The 17,161-nt window shown below is 46.0% G+C and overlaps 1 protein-coding gene across 1 annotated transcript; it reads left to right on the forward strand.

Annotated features, from left to right (window-relative positions):
• Nucleotides 1-9,221: 9,221 nt before the first annotated feature.
• On the forward strand, nucleotides 9,222-14,353 carry SHISA3 (shisa family member 3). Its single transcript, XM_032334196.1, has 2 exons — nucleotides 9,222-10,182; nucleotides 12,865-14,353. Exons 1-2 carry the CDS (start codon nucleotides 9,906-9,908, stop codon nucleotides 13,302-13,304), a joined length of 717 nt encoding a protein of 238 aa, XP_032190087.1. The 5' UTR covers nucleotides 9,222-9,905; the 3' UTR covers nucleotides 13,305-14,353.
• Nucleotides 14,354-17,161: the final 2,808 nt, after the last annotated feature.

Here is a 17,161-nt window from a genome sequence, read left to right on the forward strand (position 1 = left end):
TCATCCTGTTTTGATAACCTTACCAACCACCCCCTCCTCCCCACTTCCAGAAAGCATTTATTAAAATTGCTTCCATAATATTTACTGCAGATGTCATATTTGTCTTCAGTTATATGTGATTAGAACCTAACCCAAACTAGCTTAAACCAAAAGTGACTGTATCATCTCATGTAATAGGGAAGACCAGGATAGTGTGAGCTTCAAGTACGGCTGGATCCAGGGACTCCAGCATCTTGGGTCTCTCCCTTTTATTTCTCTCTAATCTCTGTCAGATGACTTTATTCTCAGTTAAGCTTACTCTACAAGACAGGGATCATGTTTCTGACTGCCTCAAGCAAACATCTCCACATTTCACAGTTGAAAATGAAGGGATGCGCTCCTCAGATATCATGGAAGGACTCTGATGGGCCACGCTTGAGTTATGTGCATACTTTTGAACCAATCACTAAGTCCGAGGAGATAAGGAATTCTGATTACATCACTAAGATCCCCTGTCCAACCCTTGGCCAGGAGTCGAGCTCCATGACTGACAGTCGGTCCATGTCCATATGGAATGGAGGAAGGTCGGGTACTTATTAGAATGAGGGGAGGAATTCTGCTCAGGCCAAAATATCCAGCGAGATAGGAAGATATAGAAAGACAGGCCCTTGCATTTATTCTGAATGTGTTGCATAAGATTTATCTTATTTGCATTCCTTATAAGATAGCAGTTTCTTCAGAAGTGAATTTTTATTTAGGTTAGTTTAATATTTTTATAATGATAAAACATTTTTGTAGAAGTAGGTCCCCCCCTTTGTTTGTGTTACAAATAATGTGGCCGATTGATTGGAATAAGACCATCTGATTTCTACCTTTTTGTTAGATATAAAATTGAATTGAATTTTATTCAAAACTATTCTTAAGCATTTAAAAAAATAAGACTCTTTCTTACCCATGATAAGACCTTTGTGATATCTTGGTATAAGTTTTAAATGAATATTCTCTGTCTTGTTTTCATTTTAATCTAGTTGAAATGTTTCTTTTCCAGCATTTCCCCCCACATTTTATGAAACCATCTTCTCTGTACATTGCACAGTCTTGTACATCTTGTACATTGAATTCTAATGTAACAGAAATGCTACATGAGATGTAGTTATTGGTAGAGAAAATAGTAAAAGTGTTGTTATAATTGCTCTCACAGTTTTGAATTTAAAACTTGACAAGGTTTTTTTTTTAATGATTTCTTGGTATTAAGTTTCCATATAATAATCTAGTTTTTCTAGATTCAAGAAATTTAAAGAGATTAGATCTGCATATTTTTCCCTCAGTGTGTTTTTAAAAAAAACCTTTTGTTTTTCTTTAAAAAAAAGTAGTGAAGACTTTATTTCATTAAATAAATATCAGGAACAGAAAATAACATATAGCACATAGAAATCTTCAAAATTTCTCAAATACTTACTAAGCAGATATTTGTATACAAAAATCTACTCTGTTGGTATATTCTAATCCAGCCTTGTGCATTTTTTTTTTTTTTTTAATTTCCAGGGCCTTCCTTTTCAAATTTGCTTCTAATCTTCTTAAGACTAAACTTGTATCCATGTGGTAATTTTCTTTTTTTTTAAATTTTTTAAAAAATTTATTTATTTGACAGACAGAGATCACAAGTAGGCAGAGAGAGAGGAGGAAGCAGGCTCCCCGCTGAGCAGAGAGCCCCACGTGGGGCTCGATCCCAGGACCCCAGGATCATGACCCCAGCCGAAGGCAGGGGCCTTAACCCACCGAGCCACCCAGGCACCCCCATGTGGTAATTTTCCAAAAATTCCAAAGGGAATTTGTTATAGGTTAACTTGATTTAGTAAAAATAAAACAAAAACATTTTTATTTATACCAACAATATAAAAAGTAGGCTGGTTAGTCATTATAAAACTTACCATGTGATTCTATTAAGTAGCCAATCAACAGAATGTATATTAATTTATATAGATAGGTAGATAGGTAGGCAGGTAGCTAGCTTTTGGGTGACTGAAGCATGCTCATATTAAGAAAAAAATCATTGCTAACAAAGACAAATACTACATGTTCATAATAAAAGTTAAATTTGGGGATAAAAAAGAAAGATAAGCCCTGTGTGGGGGCATAAAGCACTCTTTTTTAAATCCAGGCATCTTTAATGTTTTATAGGACTTAGCATATTTTATTTTATTTTTTGCATATTTTATTTTTATTTTTTATTAGCTGCAGGGTAGAATTTAGTGATTCATCAGTTGCGTATAATACCTGGTGCTCTTTACAGCAAGTGCCCTCCCTAATGTCCCTCAGCCAGTTACCCCAACCCCCACCTTCTTCCCCTCCAGCAGCCCTCAGTTTGTTTCCCACAGTTCAGCGTCTCTTATAGTTTGTCTTCCTCTCAATTTTCATTTTATTTTATGTTTCCTTCCCTTCCTCTGTGTTCATCTGTTTTCTTCCTTAAATTCCACATATAAGTGAAATCAGTTGGTATCTGTCTTTCTCTGACTGACTTATTTCACTTAGCATAATATCCTCTAGTTCCATCCACGTCGTTCATGAAGCTCTCTTATCGGTAAGCCACATGTAGTACCAGACTTTGTGACTTATGATGCCTTCTTAGGAAGAGGGTGTGTGGGGGGAGGGCACATGTAGGTAAGGAAGATTGTTATCTGCATTTCCCGTCTTCAAGAGAGCTAAGGTTGCCGAACAGATAAGTTCCAAATAAAGAGCCATAATGGCACCTAGACTAAAGGGTTACTGACTCCTAATTTTTTATATACTAAATTGGACCAGCCATGCAGACAGCTACAAATGGGGTCTGTATTTCGAGCCCAATTCAAGTGGAGATGCCAAAGAAAAATGCTAAGGGTGAATATTCTTCTTAACCTTGATGACAGTAAGTATGCTAAAGAAGTAGAAAATAAAGTGATTGTACAGAACGAATGGCTGGATAAAATCAGTTTTGAGGACAGAAGGAAGGGCACGTGAGTGCTAGGTATTAGGCACCAATATTTACAAAGATAACACCGTTGGCCCATTTGCTGTAGGAGTGTGTAACACTGAGCTCATTTTCCAAGCTGCATATTTGACTGTATCTGTTAGAACCAAGAGCTCAGGCTGATGACCTCAAATAACTCATAGCAGGTGTTTGCAAGCCAAGGTCAGGTGTGCATTTTGTATTCCTGAGAGAGAGGAAACTCAGTTGACCCATGGCGTGGAAATTAGGACCGTTGCCTGCTCGGCCCCTCATGTCACCAGCAGAGCTAACCAGATACAGGTTATATGAAAAGGAGAAAAATCAAAATAAAAGGTTACTTTGACTGCAACCATATTATGGCTTTCCAACGAATTCCATGGGATTTACAGACTTTAAGGGTAACTTAAAAATTTTCAAAACATTCTGTGTGGCTGGTGAAGGTGAGAAGTAAGAAGAGAGAAATAAGACAGAAACAGTCTGTGTTTCTTTATCTTCTGAAATCCTTTCCCCCACCAAAAGAGCTCGTGGCCACAGTGTAGCAACTTTCCATGTTTCTAGGGCCAACTCATTTTCCCTTCTGCTCTCTACGCTGCTGAAAGCGCGCTCCTTGGGGGAGCCCCAGGAATTGGGGCTGGCTTCTCTTTAGTCTGCAAGCACTCTGAAGGAAATGCCCCTTGCTGAGAAAGAGGTGGCGTTGGGGAGAATCCATGCACTGTCGAGGAAGTTTCAATTAAATGTGAATGCCAATTAATTTAATTTATATCTCTGCATGAAAAATGTCATTCTATTATACGTACACTGGAAGGATGCCAGGAGCCCAGGTTAATAAATTACATCTCTACTGACATAATATGGAATCACAGACTAATCGGATACTTATTAAATGCCCACCTGTGCTTGGGACTGTACTGTGTAGAAATCCAGCTCGAATAAAGTCTGTCCAGCGAGGCCCGTCCATCCACTGGGATTGTCTGACACCCACCGTCATCCCCCACTGCTCCTAGTTTTGGGGCACGTCTCAGGAGAGCAACTCTGAAAGTGAATAATCAATATTCAATTGCCAGTGGTTATGAATGGGCACATCGAATGAATAAGAGAATGAAGGACGGAGCGCTGTAAATAATCCACTCAGATTAATCAGGGCACAGGCCCATTCTGGTGAGCAGGAAACTTGCCATGATTATTTAGCTACAGATTCAAACCAGCTGGTCGTGGGTAATACCTACTGCTTCCGAAGCCCCGAGCTTCAGACTGCGATGAGTTCTATTATGAATTCTTAGGATAATCTTTCAAGGGAGGGGCTATTCTCTCCCATTCCCCTCATTTTAGAGACATGGAAGCTGAGATTCAGTAAGCCGAAGAAAGGACCTTGCTCAAGGCCATGTGATCAGAAAGAGGCACACTCAGAAACCCAGACTCGTCTGACTCACAACTAGAATATTCTTTCTACCGGGTTGACCGATTTTCTCCGCATAATAGCTCTTCTTTCTTGGACAAGCGTCCCCACTGTCTGTCTCCATGGAGGATGGCTGCGGGCTGCTGTCTGCTGTCCCAACATTCTGGACAGTTCTTTTTTTCTTTTATTTTTTTTTTAAGATTTTATTTATTTGTTTGACAGACAGAGATCACAAGTAGGCAGAAAGAGGAGGAAGCAGGCTCCCTGCTAAGCAGAGAGGCCGATGCGGGGCTTGATTCCAGGACGCTGGGATCATGACCTGAGCGGAAGGCAGAGGCTTTAACCCACTGAGCCACCCAGGCGCCCCAGCCTGGGACAGTTCTTGATGAGCTGGATTTTTAGTTAAATTACAGAGGTTGACTCTGACAAATCCGCCCTGGCCTGCAGTGTCCCCCGCTGGTCACTCCCAGATACTCGCTTGCTGAAGCTCTATCTAGTATTGAGATGTCACTCAGTTGTCACAAGTTGTCAACCAGTCATCTATTGTTTACAGTTATTTACTCAACATTTACTGAGCGCTCACCATGCACCAGGTGCTCTGCGAGGTTCCAGGATAAAACCGCGAAAAAGGTCAAACGAATACGGAAAGACAAATGCTCTATCACAGAACTACAATGAGGAGTAGTAGAGGCTATGAAATCATCAAGGGAAAACATTCCTTTTGTCATTTATTCAATCACTCACTTATTCCCTCTGGACAGTTTACTGAGCCCCTAAGACCTGCTAGGCAACAGCCCGTCCTAACAGGTTGGACTGGGTCAAGAACAGACAGGAGGCAGCCCACCAGGTCTGCACCGCCCCTTCCCGCCCCGCCCCTTCCCATCTGGGGATCCATCTTGCACCACAGGGGCCCTCATGTGTAAGGGTTAGGATATCTTTGCCTGGTTTACAAGTTTGTAACCACCTGGTCCTGGAACCCCTTCTGACCAGGATAGGCTTCTGGAAACCCTAGGAGTAAAAGCTTGAGTCTATTTGAGGAGGGACTTCTGGTATCTCAAGGCCCAGAGAGTGGTATAGAAAGTGAGGAAATGGACTTCGCTTGGGTCCCTTTGGCTCTATTCATTCCTTCCCCTGTGGATGGCGGCAAGGGTAGAGGAGGACCAGAGGGGCTCAGTGGATGGTCCTCAGACCAGCAGCCTTGGCATTACCTGGGAGCTTGTTGGAAACGCAGAATCTCTGGCCCCTTCCTAGACCTTGGGGATCAAAACTTGCATTTTCACAAGGTCCCTAGGCGATTTCTATGCACCTTATGGTTTGAGAAATACTACTCGAGGGGCACTATGTCTAATGCCCTCTTCATAAATGAAGACTCTGAGGCCAGCTAATGCACGGGGCAGATGGAAGGGCGTGGGGGCGGGGGGCGCTGGGCTGCTGGGGGCTGGGAGTATGCTTCTGGGCACCTTGCTGTTCTCCAGCAGTGAGTATGTGCCAAAGCGAATTTGAGGAAAAATACCTTTCCAGTAACTCAGGTTCACAGGGTCCTGGAATAAGAGATTTATAGTGAGTGATTCAAGGAAGAAAATTCCATTAAGTCTTGGACAAAGTTGTTAAAGGAAGATTAGTGATAAGAAATCACTCCAGAAAGGAACTTGGGGGTGGTGTGGGATTGAGAAAGTTGTTGTTTTCTATTTTATTTCCAGATCAATGCAAATGATCTAGAGGGGACTTCCAAAGCCAAAGTGAATTGTCCTTATTATTTATTTATTTGTTCATTCATTCATTTATTTTCACTTCTACATCCCTTTGCCCTTTCTCCTCCCCTTCTCACAACATTTTGATTCTAGTCCTTTCCGATGCATTCATTTTGCCTTCTTTTTCTTTATTTCTCTGCTTTTACTTTCCTCAAATCTTTCACTCTGCTCCAAAGACTATAAAACAAGGAGAAGGAACCAAGACAAAGTTTAAAAATATGGTCCCATGGCAGTTTCATGCTGTGATCTATTCTTATCAGTTAAAAATCAAAAGAAAAACTTGTGTGTGTAGTTTTTCTTCATACATAAAAATGGGAAAAAATTGCATTTTGATTGCACAAGTACCCTTTGCACAGCTACAATGATGAACATATTACTAATTATGTTCCAGTTGCTTCCATTCCATCTTCCACTTTCCATTTCTCCTGTAGCCTCTTTTTTCTCCTTCCTCCCTTCCCCCTCCCTCCCTTCCTGCCTTCCTTCCTTCCTTCCTTCTTTCCTCCCTCTCTACCCGCCCCCCTTTCTCTCCCTCCCTCTTTCACTCTTTCTTTCTCTTTTGCTGGTGTTTATTAAAGCAAATCCCAGACATCATATCATTTAACTCATTTCCTATAGAATTTCCTGGAGGCAGGGCCACAAGAGAATGTAGACTGAGGAAATGATCCCTTATGACTGTGTTATTCACCAAAATATGGAATTTGTGTTACTGAGATAAGGAAAAATATAGAATTTCCAAAACCTCCACATAATACTCCAGATGGTATAGATTTTATTTTCTACCTCCATGTCTTCCCCTAGAGTCTTTGCGGGGGGTCTCTGAGAGCTTTTTAATCTTCCTTTACTATTAAAGTAATAACAAAATAACAGAAAAATTTGGATGTTTATAAACCTAAAAAGAAATACACATTCCTATTCACAAAGAGCATTCTAAGGACATCACTTTTGCTGTTAGAATTTGTCAGTTTAAGTTCAAGGAGCTCTCCTATGACAAAGAACCAAACACTGCCCCCCACCAACCCTGTGGGCATGCCCCCTGAGCTGATTGTTGTAATGGTTTAAAGGCACCTGGATCACCTGGTTAAGAAAGCACCTGGATAAGAAACATGGCACACAATTGCTCTAATGTCCACACACATCGGATCTACGGAGTATCAAGTAATTCGAAGGTTTGGTTATTTTCCACTGGTAAGATCCAACTAGATTCGAGTAAAATGCCCTCTAAATAAGTCAAGTAGACAGGGGCTTTGATGGAGGAATTAATTATAGTTGGTGTCTTAAAGAAAAGAATCCCACTGTGGCATGGAGAATGTAATTAATGGGAGGTAAGCGCCAACAAATCACTCCTTAAAATATTAATGCTATCAAAGAACAGCTGGATAATGAGAGAAACTTGACCCTTGGGGGACTAGCAAATGTTGCTGGTGCAGAACTTTTTGCAGTTGTGATGTAATGGAATTCCTTTAAATTTAACAAAAAATAATATAAAGAGGTGTGGTACTGGGAAAGTTATTAGCAGTAAACATGGCTTTGTAGTTTTATCATCTTATTATAATCACTAGAGCTTACTTTTGCTGTGGTTGGAAATGACCTTTTCCCTTAATTGCTCAGGATATATATATTCAATCTAAATAACACTCCTAAAAAACAACTTAAAAAAAAAAAACAACAAAACAAACTTTAAGTCTGGTAAGAATATTTTTTTTTTACAAATAAAAACATAGAACCCAAGAAATTTTTTGCAAAAACAATTTTTCTGTATGCTTAAGTTAAGAAAAACTGTACCATTGTTTGTTTGTAGATAAAAGCCAGAACAGACTTTGGTTTTACTTAATAGCTTATTATAGTCCCTAGCAATATCTATTTCTAAGAGAACAAGAACGCTAAATATTTAGACAAGAAAGCTAAATATTACTTGCCATTTGAAATGTTGAGCATTATTTTTACGTTTTCATAACTAAATGCTAATCCCAATATTTAAAAGAAGAAGTCAGAAGTAATTCTTTACTTGGAATACACTTTATTTCAGATTTAAAAAGAGAAACAGTTTTATTCAGAGTTTAAAAAAAACAAAACAAAACAAAACAAAACTCTGAACCGACCGGGGACCATGGGGAAGCTGCGGGCGTGGTAAATGCTTTTGATCGCACACTTTTTATTGCTGGTGCACAGCAAACTTTTGTCTCTTTTGTTTCACTCAACTTGCCAACATCTAAATCAGTGACACGGGCATTCAGAGTGTTTGACAAATAGGTTGAGATACGGGGAACATATTCACACACACACCAGTAAACGATGAGAGGAAGTTCAGGATGCAGTAAAAATAAATGCCCGAGTTTAGCCTGGGTTTCACATAACACCAGTTTCAGAAGGCACTTACGACGATAAAGGAGCAGTGCCCCTGAAAATAGCACACAGGGGACACATCATTTAAATAAATGTGTTTCTTTGCCCGAACAGAAGTTCAGATCGGCTCAATTATCATTAATTTTGTTCTTTTATTTCCTTTGTGGGCGTGAACGAAGTCGTGCTCTTTGAGGGTTTTCGAGCTGCCCCCGGCTGGTGGAGGTGACCGGCGATTCCTCACCCGGCAGCCCGAAGGCTGGGGGGCGGGGGGGGGGTGGTGCGGGCGCAGCGCCTGTGTGCGTCTGTCAGCGAAAACGTGCCGTTCCTCCTAGAAGTGGAAACTTTAGGTGGAAAACTACGTGCAAAGGTTGCCGGCCCCTTAAAATCATAGTTCTGAACCTTTAGAACAGGTGTCCCAGGATCGAGTCCGGAATTGTGCAACAGGCGACACAAGATTCGACAGACCTCGGTCGTCGCGCCCGCTTTTTTTTATATCCAGGCAAAGTACTGGCGCCTCTCTTCCCCCCCATCCCCGCACGCCCTCGCGCGTGGAAGGGCGCAGGAATTCCGCAGCCCTCGCCCTCGCTCGACCGGGATCCCTGGGCGGTGCGGGGGTCACGGTGTGTAGGGGGAGGGCCTGCTCCCCGCAGGTCTGGAGTCCAGTCCTGGGAGAGCGAGCGTGGTGGGCGGGGGTTGGGGGTGGAGGGGGTGTCCCGGGATGGCGGAGGGGGGCGCGCGAACCCGAGAGCCTCGGGGACCCGCAGCTCGCACGGCGCCCGCGGTGATTAGCTCCAGCGGCGCGACCCAGGAGGGCGGACTCTTTCTTAGCCCTCGCTGTCTCCCCCTCCCTCTTCCTTTTTAAAGGACGCCTTGCAGGCAGAGCTGTCAGCAGCCCCGAGGCCGTTTGTACTTGGCCGCGGCCAGGCCGACTCCTGTTCCCGTGACAGACAGGGGCGGGGGTGGAGGGGCCGCGGGTCCCCGGCGCCCGCACGCGGGGATCTCAAATTCTTCCTCCTTCGGGCTCCACTAGGGACCCGGCGACGGCCACGAGGAGGGGCGCTGGGCGGCGCGGGGGTCGCCAGCCCGGGACGCGATGGCTCCCTTGAGGAGTGGGGTGGGAGGCGGCCGAGGGTTCGGCGCGCCCTTCGCGCCCGCGGCACTATGAGACCCGCAAAGGGCGGCAGTAGCAGCCCCAGCAGCAGCGTCCGCCGGCGCCTCCCGCGGGCCCCCGCCCTCTTGCCCCCGCGCACCATGCAGACCCCCGGCCTGCCGAGCCCGCGGCGCAGCCCCTGCCGCCTCCCCGGCCCCCGCTAGCCCGCGCCAAGGGGGGGCCTCGGCCGCCGGGGGGCCAGCCGCCCGAGCCGCGCCCCGGGAGAGGCGGCACCGCTGCCGCCCAGCCCTTCGCTCTCCCGCTGCGTCCCCTCCTGGCCGCCCCGGGCGCCCAGCGGTGATGGGGGCGCTGCTGGCGCTCTGGCTCCTCCTGGGCTGGCTGCGCTGGAGCCCGGCGGGTGCTCAGCAGTCCGGAGAATACTGCCACGGCTGGGTGGACGTGCAGGGCAACTACCATGAGGGCTTCCAGTGCCCGGAGGACTTCGACACGCTGGACGCCACCATCTGCTGCGGCTCCTGCGCGCTGCGCTACTGCTGCGCCGCGGCCGACGCCAGGCTGGAGCAGGGAAGCTGCACCAACGACCGCGGCGAGCTGGAGCACCCCGGCATCACCGCGCGTAAGTGCCGGCCCTTGGCCCCCGCCCGACGCCCGCGGCCCGCGCGTGTCTGCCCGCGTGCGCTCCAGGCGGTCCCGGCTCCGCGCACGGCGGTGCGGCGAGGTGGGGACATCGAGGCGGAGCGGGTGGTCGCGTTTCGGGTCAGGCGCCCTAATTCCTTTGCAGTCCCGATTCACGCGGTCTCCGCGGGTCGGCCCCAGGAAAGTTTGCAAGGGACAGCGAGGACCGCAGGGCTTGCACCCGGTGGCCCTGGGCGAGAATGCTGGAGCTCCCGGGAGCGCGGGAGGTGAGGGAAGAGCTACGGGGACAGCTTCAGGTCGGGATGCGGTTTTTCCAGGGCGGTGGGGACCCCCCACTGCGAACCCCGGTCACTCCAGGAGTTTCCGGATTGCCGGCGGCCAGAGACCGCAACTCGTGGGGAGCGCATCTGCAGCCCCACGGGGCCAAGGAACCTGATCCACGTTCACCCCTTCCCCCCTTTTTTGGTGGATCTTTGGTAGCGTTCCTAAGCCTCTGCCTCGTTCTCCCGACTTCCTTTCATTTCTCTGCATCGAATTACCCTCTCTGGCCCACCCCCTATTGTCACGCCTTTCAGAAATGCCCAGGTCCTCGAGGTGGCGATTTAGAAACCAGGGTCGCAGGGGCTGCCCGCCCCCTATTCTCAGGTCGGAAAACACGGGTCAAATTTCCGCTCACTTCAGAGCGGAGTAAATCATGACCCCAGCGGAGGAACTTTACACCTCAGAAAGAAAGAAAGAAAGAAAGAAAAAGAAAAGAAAAGAAAAGAAAAGAAAAAAAGCTTTCCACCTGAATGGGAACGTCAGGGAAACCCGTTAGAGCTTGAGGCGATGGTTTTTATGGCCGGGAAACCGGGGGGAACGGGCGGAGCTAAGAGCGGGTGACACCCCAGAACTCCACAGCGGAGGTCTAGAGCGGTCAAGAGAAGGTCCCCGGGAAAGAGAATTAATGGTGCCCAGAGACCCCCTCCGCCTCAGCACCACCGGCCAAGAGAGTAATAACCCAGAGGAAAGGGGAGCTTGCTCTGCCTTAGAACTCCATTCTGTTCTCTTGGAATTTGAGCGTCAAAACTCCCAATCTGGTGGGTTGGAGAAGTGGTTTCTGGAGAAAACATGCTCGGGGAAGGCAGGGACCGCGAAGCGGTCCTCGCCTGTTAAAAAAATGATACAGACTTCCCCTTGGCTTACTCCACTCATCCTCGGGGACACGGTTGCTCTGTGGAGTGTGTCAACGCACAGTCTGCAGTGGGGATATCCTTCCTAATCCTCCCGGAATCCTCTTTGTTGCGGGGGGGGGGGGTGGGCAGCAGGAAAGGGGGCCATCTCTGCACTCCCTGAGGTGGGATCCACCGAACTCAGGAACCTTGGCTTGTGGCTCTGCCCCTTGCCAGCTGTGTAACTTGGGCAAGTTACTTAACTTTCTGGGCCTCCTCTCAACTCTCACATGGGCATATTCTCAGAGGAGTTGGATTGTGGATTGAGTGAGTGTCTGAATGCTTAGCACCGGGCCGCTAAGCCAGCTAAGTGGTTAGTCAGTGGCTTTCCCCTGGCCTACTAAACATGGCGGAGGGAATGGGAGACGGAAGAGCTTAGGTCTAAGAACCCACAGAACCTCCGGGTTGATGGTCACCTGTCAGTCACTGCTCCTGTGTCTTTGGCAGGGTCAAAACCAAGCATGTTTCCACATCTAGAAAACAGAGCTTACCATGTCCTCCTTACAAGAGTCTCCACGGACTTGATTCAGATAATTCATTCATAAGACAGAGTCAGGCACACAGTAAGGTCTTTGTCAACGCAGGTTTTCTTTCTTTTGCCTCAGCCCTGGAGGTTGCATCCAGAGGTGGCTCTATCAGACAGGGGAGACACTGGGAGTGTCCCCAGGGAGTTGGGAGACGGGCTCAGGGGTGGGAAATTTGATGTCTGTCTTGCACAGAGAGAAGGAAATGGATCTGCTCTGAGGGGTGCTCTTTCAGAAAGCCACCAACACTAAGAACTGTCTCATGATCTAAGGTTCGGCCTGACCTTCCCAGAGTTTGGGGGGGTGGGGTGGAGGTGAGGGGCAGAGGTGTGGCAGCCAGAGAGGGCATCCCAAGTCCTTTCTGGGAAGAAGTATCCAGAGATGATACAGTTCCCCATGCAATCACAGACACAGTTAAGGGGAGCCAACTACAGATTTCTTTACACCATCTTTCCTTAGTCTCATCATAGGGGTCTCACAGGCTCAGTTCTCTTTGCTTAGATTGGAGATTCTTGGAAGGGAGAAGAATTTGCAGCCTCAGAGATGGGTCAGCGCCCTAAGAGCCCCACCGTGATAAAAGTACCAAAACCCTGGATTTAAACCCAGAGTCGTGGTAACCAAACAACTCAGCCTTCCCCTCCCTCTGGCGCTTGAACGGGAGGGTAGATTCTGTTCCTTCTGATTTCCAGATGTGCGATGTACCGGCTAATTGCTAACAGAGGCTCCAGTATCAGCTTGCTTCCTCCCCGCTAGGAGCAAGAACATTCTGCCATCTCACTTCCCACTTCAGAGATTACCAGTAACAAGCTCGAGAGCCTGGGCTGACAAGGGCGGCCACACCGAGCCGCTTACCTCCCACCCATGAGCTGCCTGGAGTCTGGGAGACTCTTGTCCAAACACCTGTGTCTGTCTGCTTTTACCTTTTAGAGCCCGTCTACGTTCCCTTCCTCATCGTTGGCTCCATCTTCATCGCCTTCATCATCCTGGGCTCCCTGGTGGCTGTTTATTGCTGCACCTGCTTGAGACCCAAGGAGCCCTCACAGCAGCCCATCCGCTTCTCCCTCCGCAGCTATCAGACAGAGACCCTGCCCATGATCTTGACCTCCACAAGCCTCAGGGCACCTTCCAGACAGTCCAGCACGGCCACCAGCTCTAGCTCCACGGGGGGCTCTATCCGCAGATTCTCCTTTGCCAGAGCAGAGCCAGGCTGCCTGGTGCCATCACCGCCCCCCCCTTACACCACAGGCCACCAAATCCACCTGACGCAGCCATCCGGTTTCCTGGTGTCACCCCAGTACTTCACCTACCCGCTCCAGCAGGAGCCCCCGCTGCCTGGGAAGAGCTGTCCGGACTTCAGTTCCAGCTGACAGGCCACAGAGATAAATCCAGCCAGCAGGACAACCGGGAAGACAGGTGGAGGGTTGTCGCCATGGCCACAAGGACTTCTGGGGGATTTCCCTTGAACCCAGCAATGTCCCGGAGGAATGTGCTAGGAAAATACAGCGCCTTCCTAGTCCTACGCTTCCCCGCTCCGATCACAGGATGGGTGTGTTACAGAATTGCTTTCTGGCTTGCAAATCATGGTGATTATTACGTTTCAGTTTGCGCTACTTTTATTCAAAATAGGGAGCTGCTCAACTTTAAAGTTGCAAATTGGCTGAAGATGTGTTACTGGACAGCTCAGCTATACTGTTTAGAAAAGGCCTATGTGTTCTTTTTTTCAACCTAAGTTGTTTAGTGAGTCATAATACACATCTATACATCAACAAGCAAAGAAAAACACCTGATGGTAATTATTGAAAGTTCTTTTTAAAAAAAATTAACAAATCAGCAACATGAGGGAACAGCTGAACAACCTATTTATGATTCGGGGAGCAACTTAACCATGAATAACATTAGCATTGTGAGAAAAGTTACTTTTTAAATTAATAACTAAATTTTGTTTAAAATATAAGTGTGTTTTTTTTTTTCCGGAATACAAGATTTCCATAATTGCACAAGGAGTTTAAAGTTTTAAATATTTACCAGGAAATTCATTGTAACACAGATCTTACGTAAAAGCATTTCCCCACCCACCTGAGGGAATATTTATTGCAGACTTTTTGTTCAGCAACATTTAGTGTTTAAATGAAAGTTGGACAGTTGAGTCTTAAAACCTTTATTTGTAAAATGAGTTATGTACAAATGTAAAGATTTGTAACTTAATGTATTTACCACATTGACGGTACTAATTATTTAGTAGTCACACTGAAAATTTTTATGTTAATAACGGTGGAGTTCAGAGCCCAGCTGTTGGTCACAATCACCTAAAGTTGTGTATCTTAAGTGCCGCTGAATTCCATGTCTGATGATGACCCGTTTGGGCATATATCCTGCTGGGTTAGACTAAATAAAATACTTTATGTTTTTTGTGAAACCCATTTGAAATTTTAGATCAAAGCACTTCATTTTATCTTCTTAATGATACTCTCTGCTATTCAATAAAAGGAAATGTATTTACTTAGCACTTCATATTTTGAAATTAAAAAAAAAATCTTACACTGGTTTTGAATTCCACTCAGAAGCTCTTTTCTGTATCAAGGTTTGTGAAAAGCAGGGAGGGAAGTGAAATTTTATAGATTTAAACATTGGAACATTTCTACTAAGAGTCTGGATTTCTGGCTTCTTGGGACATTCAGAAGATGGGGCACAGAGGGTCCTGGGCTGCCCTGGGGTCAGGCTGGCCCTTTTTAGACCAGGAGCTTGCCATTCACCAGCCTCCTGCCTGGTCTCCCCAATCTGCCCCAGTTGCCTCAGTTTTGTAACATACCTCGCCCCTGGGGGTGTTGTTTGGGAACCCAGGTTTAAAGTAATTTGTGCTACCACATGTCACCCTCAAGAGCTCTTTTCATTTTCATTTTTATTTTATTTTTTAAATACAACCTACATTTATTTATTTATTTTATATTTTAATTAAGCTCCAAAGCCCAATGTGGGGCTTGAAATCAGGACCCCGAGATTAAGAGTCACATGCTCTACCAACTGAGCCAGCCGGACGTCCCTCAATAGTCTTTTTAAAATAAGGCTACTTAGAGGTAGAATTCTGATCGAAGAGACTGGTCATGTGTCCTTACCGCTTTGCATTCTAGCTGAGGAGCAAGTCTGAAGATAACTGCGCCTTTGCCAGTCTGATGGCAGAGGAGCTCTGACTTCAAGTCCTGTTTTTTCCCATGGCTAAGGGAAAAATAGGCAGCTGCTCGATTTTAAAGTTGCAAATTGGCTGAAGATGTGTTACTGGACGGCCCAGCTATCCACACTCACCAAGATAAGTAAGGGATGAAACCAAGAAAGGGAGGGAGAGAGGAGAGAAAGGCAAGAGGAAAGCTTCACAGGAGAAGGATACACATTTCTGAGCTTGCTCGAAGCACTCTCCCATGTCATTAGACTGGTTTTATTCGTGTTTGTTATGTACTTCTCCTTTGATATTTTTAAGGTTAATCTCTACTGGACTCTTATGAGCCAAATACTATTCTAAATACATATTTTTAACGATTTATTTATTTGTTTTAGAGAGTGAGAGAACATGGTGGGGAGGGACAGAGGGAGAGGGAGAGGCTTAAGCAGACTCTGTGGGGCTGAGTGCAGAGCTCGATCTCAAGACCCTGAGATCATGACCTGAGCTGAAAACAAGAATTGGATGCTTAACTGACTGCGTCACGCAGGTGTCCAAAACTACTGTAAATATTTACATGCACTGACTCATTTTCTCTCCCAAACAATTGCAAACAGGGAGGTATTTCAATTCTTATCTTACAGACTTGGAGGAATGAAGTAACTTGCCCAAGGTCCCATAGCTTGTCAGTACTGGAGCTGTGTGCAAAACTAGATGCCAACAGCAAGGGGACACCTGCCTTGAGGTTTTGACCTTTCTGTGCATGAAATCCAGTGCGTAGTAAAGCATGAAGCCTAGTTCCTCTCTCTACAGGAGTGATTGTCAACTCTGTTGGGCCCAATGAGGTCTCCTTAGAACAAATACTTTGTGCCATCCCTTTAGTCTTAAATGAAATTTATAGGTAATATTACCTCCTACAGATATGATTTAAAAAATCAATGCAATGGCTTAATGGTAAATAGAAAGGAGAAAGAAAAGGAAAATAATTTATTTCAAAATGTCACAGCTCCAATAGACCTAATAAAGGTCTCAGATTTGAACCTCTAAGCAGAATCACCGAGATGTGACAGCTCCAAATCCAGACCGATGTAGGTTTGCAAGACTGACAGCCCAACCATACTAATTGCATGGCAGCCATTAATGTGATTTTCTCCCCAAACAAGGCAAGGTCTGATTTCCTTTTGATTTTCACAGTAGTTATAAATCTGGAAGATTCAGCGTATATTAAGCATTGCAAAAGATACTTTATAGATAAAATGGGATTAGGTGTTTTCCACCTAAAGGAAAGGTGAGAAATTTCAAAGTCATGGTGATGGCCATCAAGTCTTTGTTGGGTGGACCATCCTATGCATTGTTGGATTCCTTTTAAAACTGAGTCCCAACCACTGAATACCCACGGCACATCAGCCCCCTAGCCCGGCCACTGTGGTGCCATAGATGGGCGCACACCATTTCACACTGTCCTCTAGAGGGCAGAGCTGTCTCCACTGAAAACCATCTAGTTGGTCAGATTTCTCTTAGTGGCCGTACTTTTATTTGCCATCTCTTTGGGAAGCGGTTCCATTAGGCAAAATAATGCTAAGGAATTCAGAAAGTTCACATCTGCACCCCCCTCTTCCTTAGCCAGGTGCTCCAAGCAATCGAGTTAACAGGCAATAAGTTGTTCGAAATTAGGGAGATGTTGTGTCTTCCTTGTAACATGGCACTCAATGACATGGAATCAAACTGTAGCCCCACCTACTTGTTGACGTAGAGCGCATGTCTTTGGACTTCTCTCTGAAGATATGTAGTTCGTAATACTTACAAACCCGGGGTAATTCGGTCATCCTGCTGATTGCCAGAAATTGTCCTCTCGGCAAGCATTTATTAAACACCACCTAAGGAGGCAACGTGCTAGAGGTTGGGAGTACGAAGATGAACAAAATGCAGGTCTGTTTCAAGAAGCCTCTATGTCCATGGTCTCCGACATGGCTACCAGTCCCAGTGATGAGGGGGTTACAGATGCTGTGTGAGAGAAGTGCGTTATCTTTCCTGCTTTCCAGGAGCTCAGTCCTGTGGAGGAAAATGAACCTG

This window comes from Mustela erminea, chromosome 2 (assembly GCF_009829155.1).
Source record: "Mustela erminea isolate mMusErm1 chromosome 2, mMusErm1.Pri, whole genome shotgun sequence".
Lineage (NCBI taxonomy): Eukaryota > Metazoa > Chordata > Mammalia > Carnivora > Mustelidae > Mustela > Mustela erminea.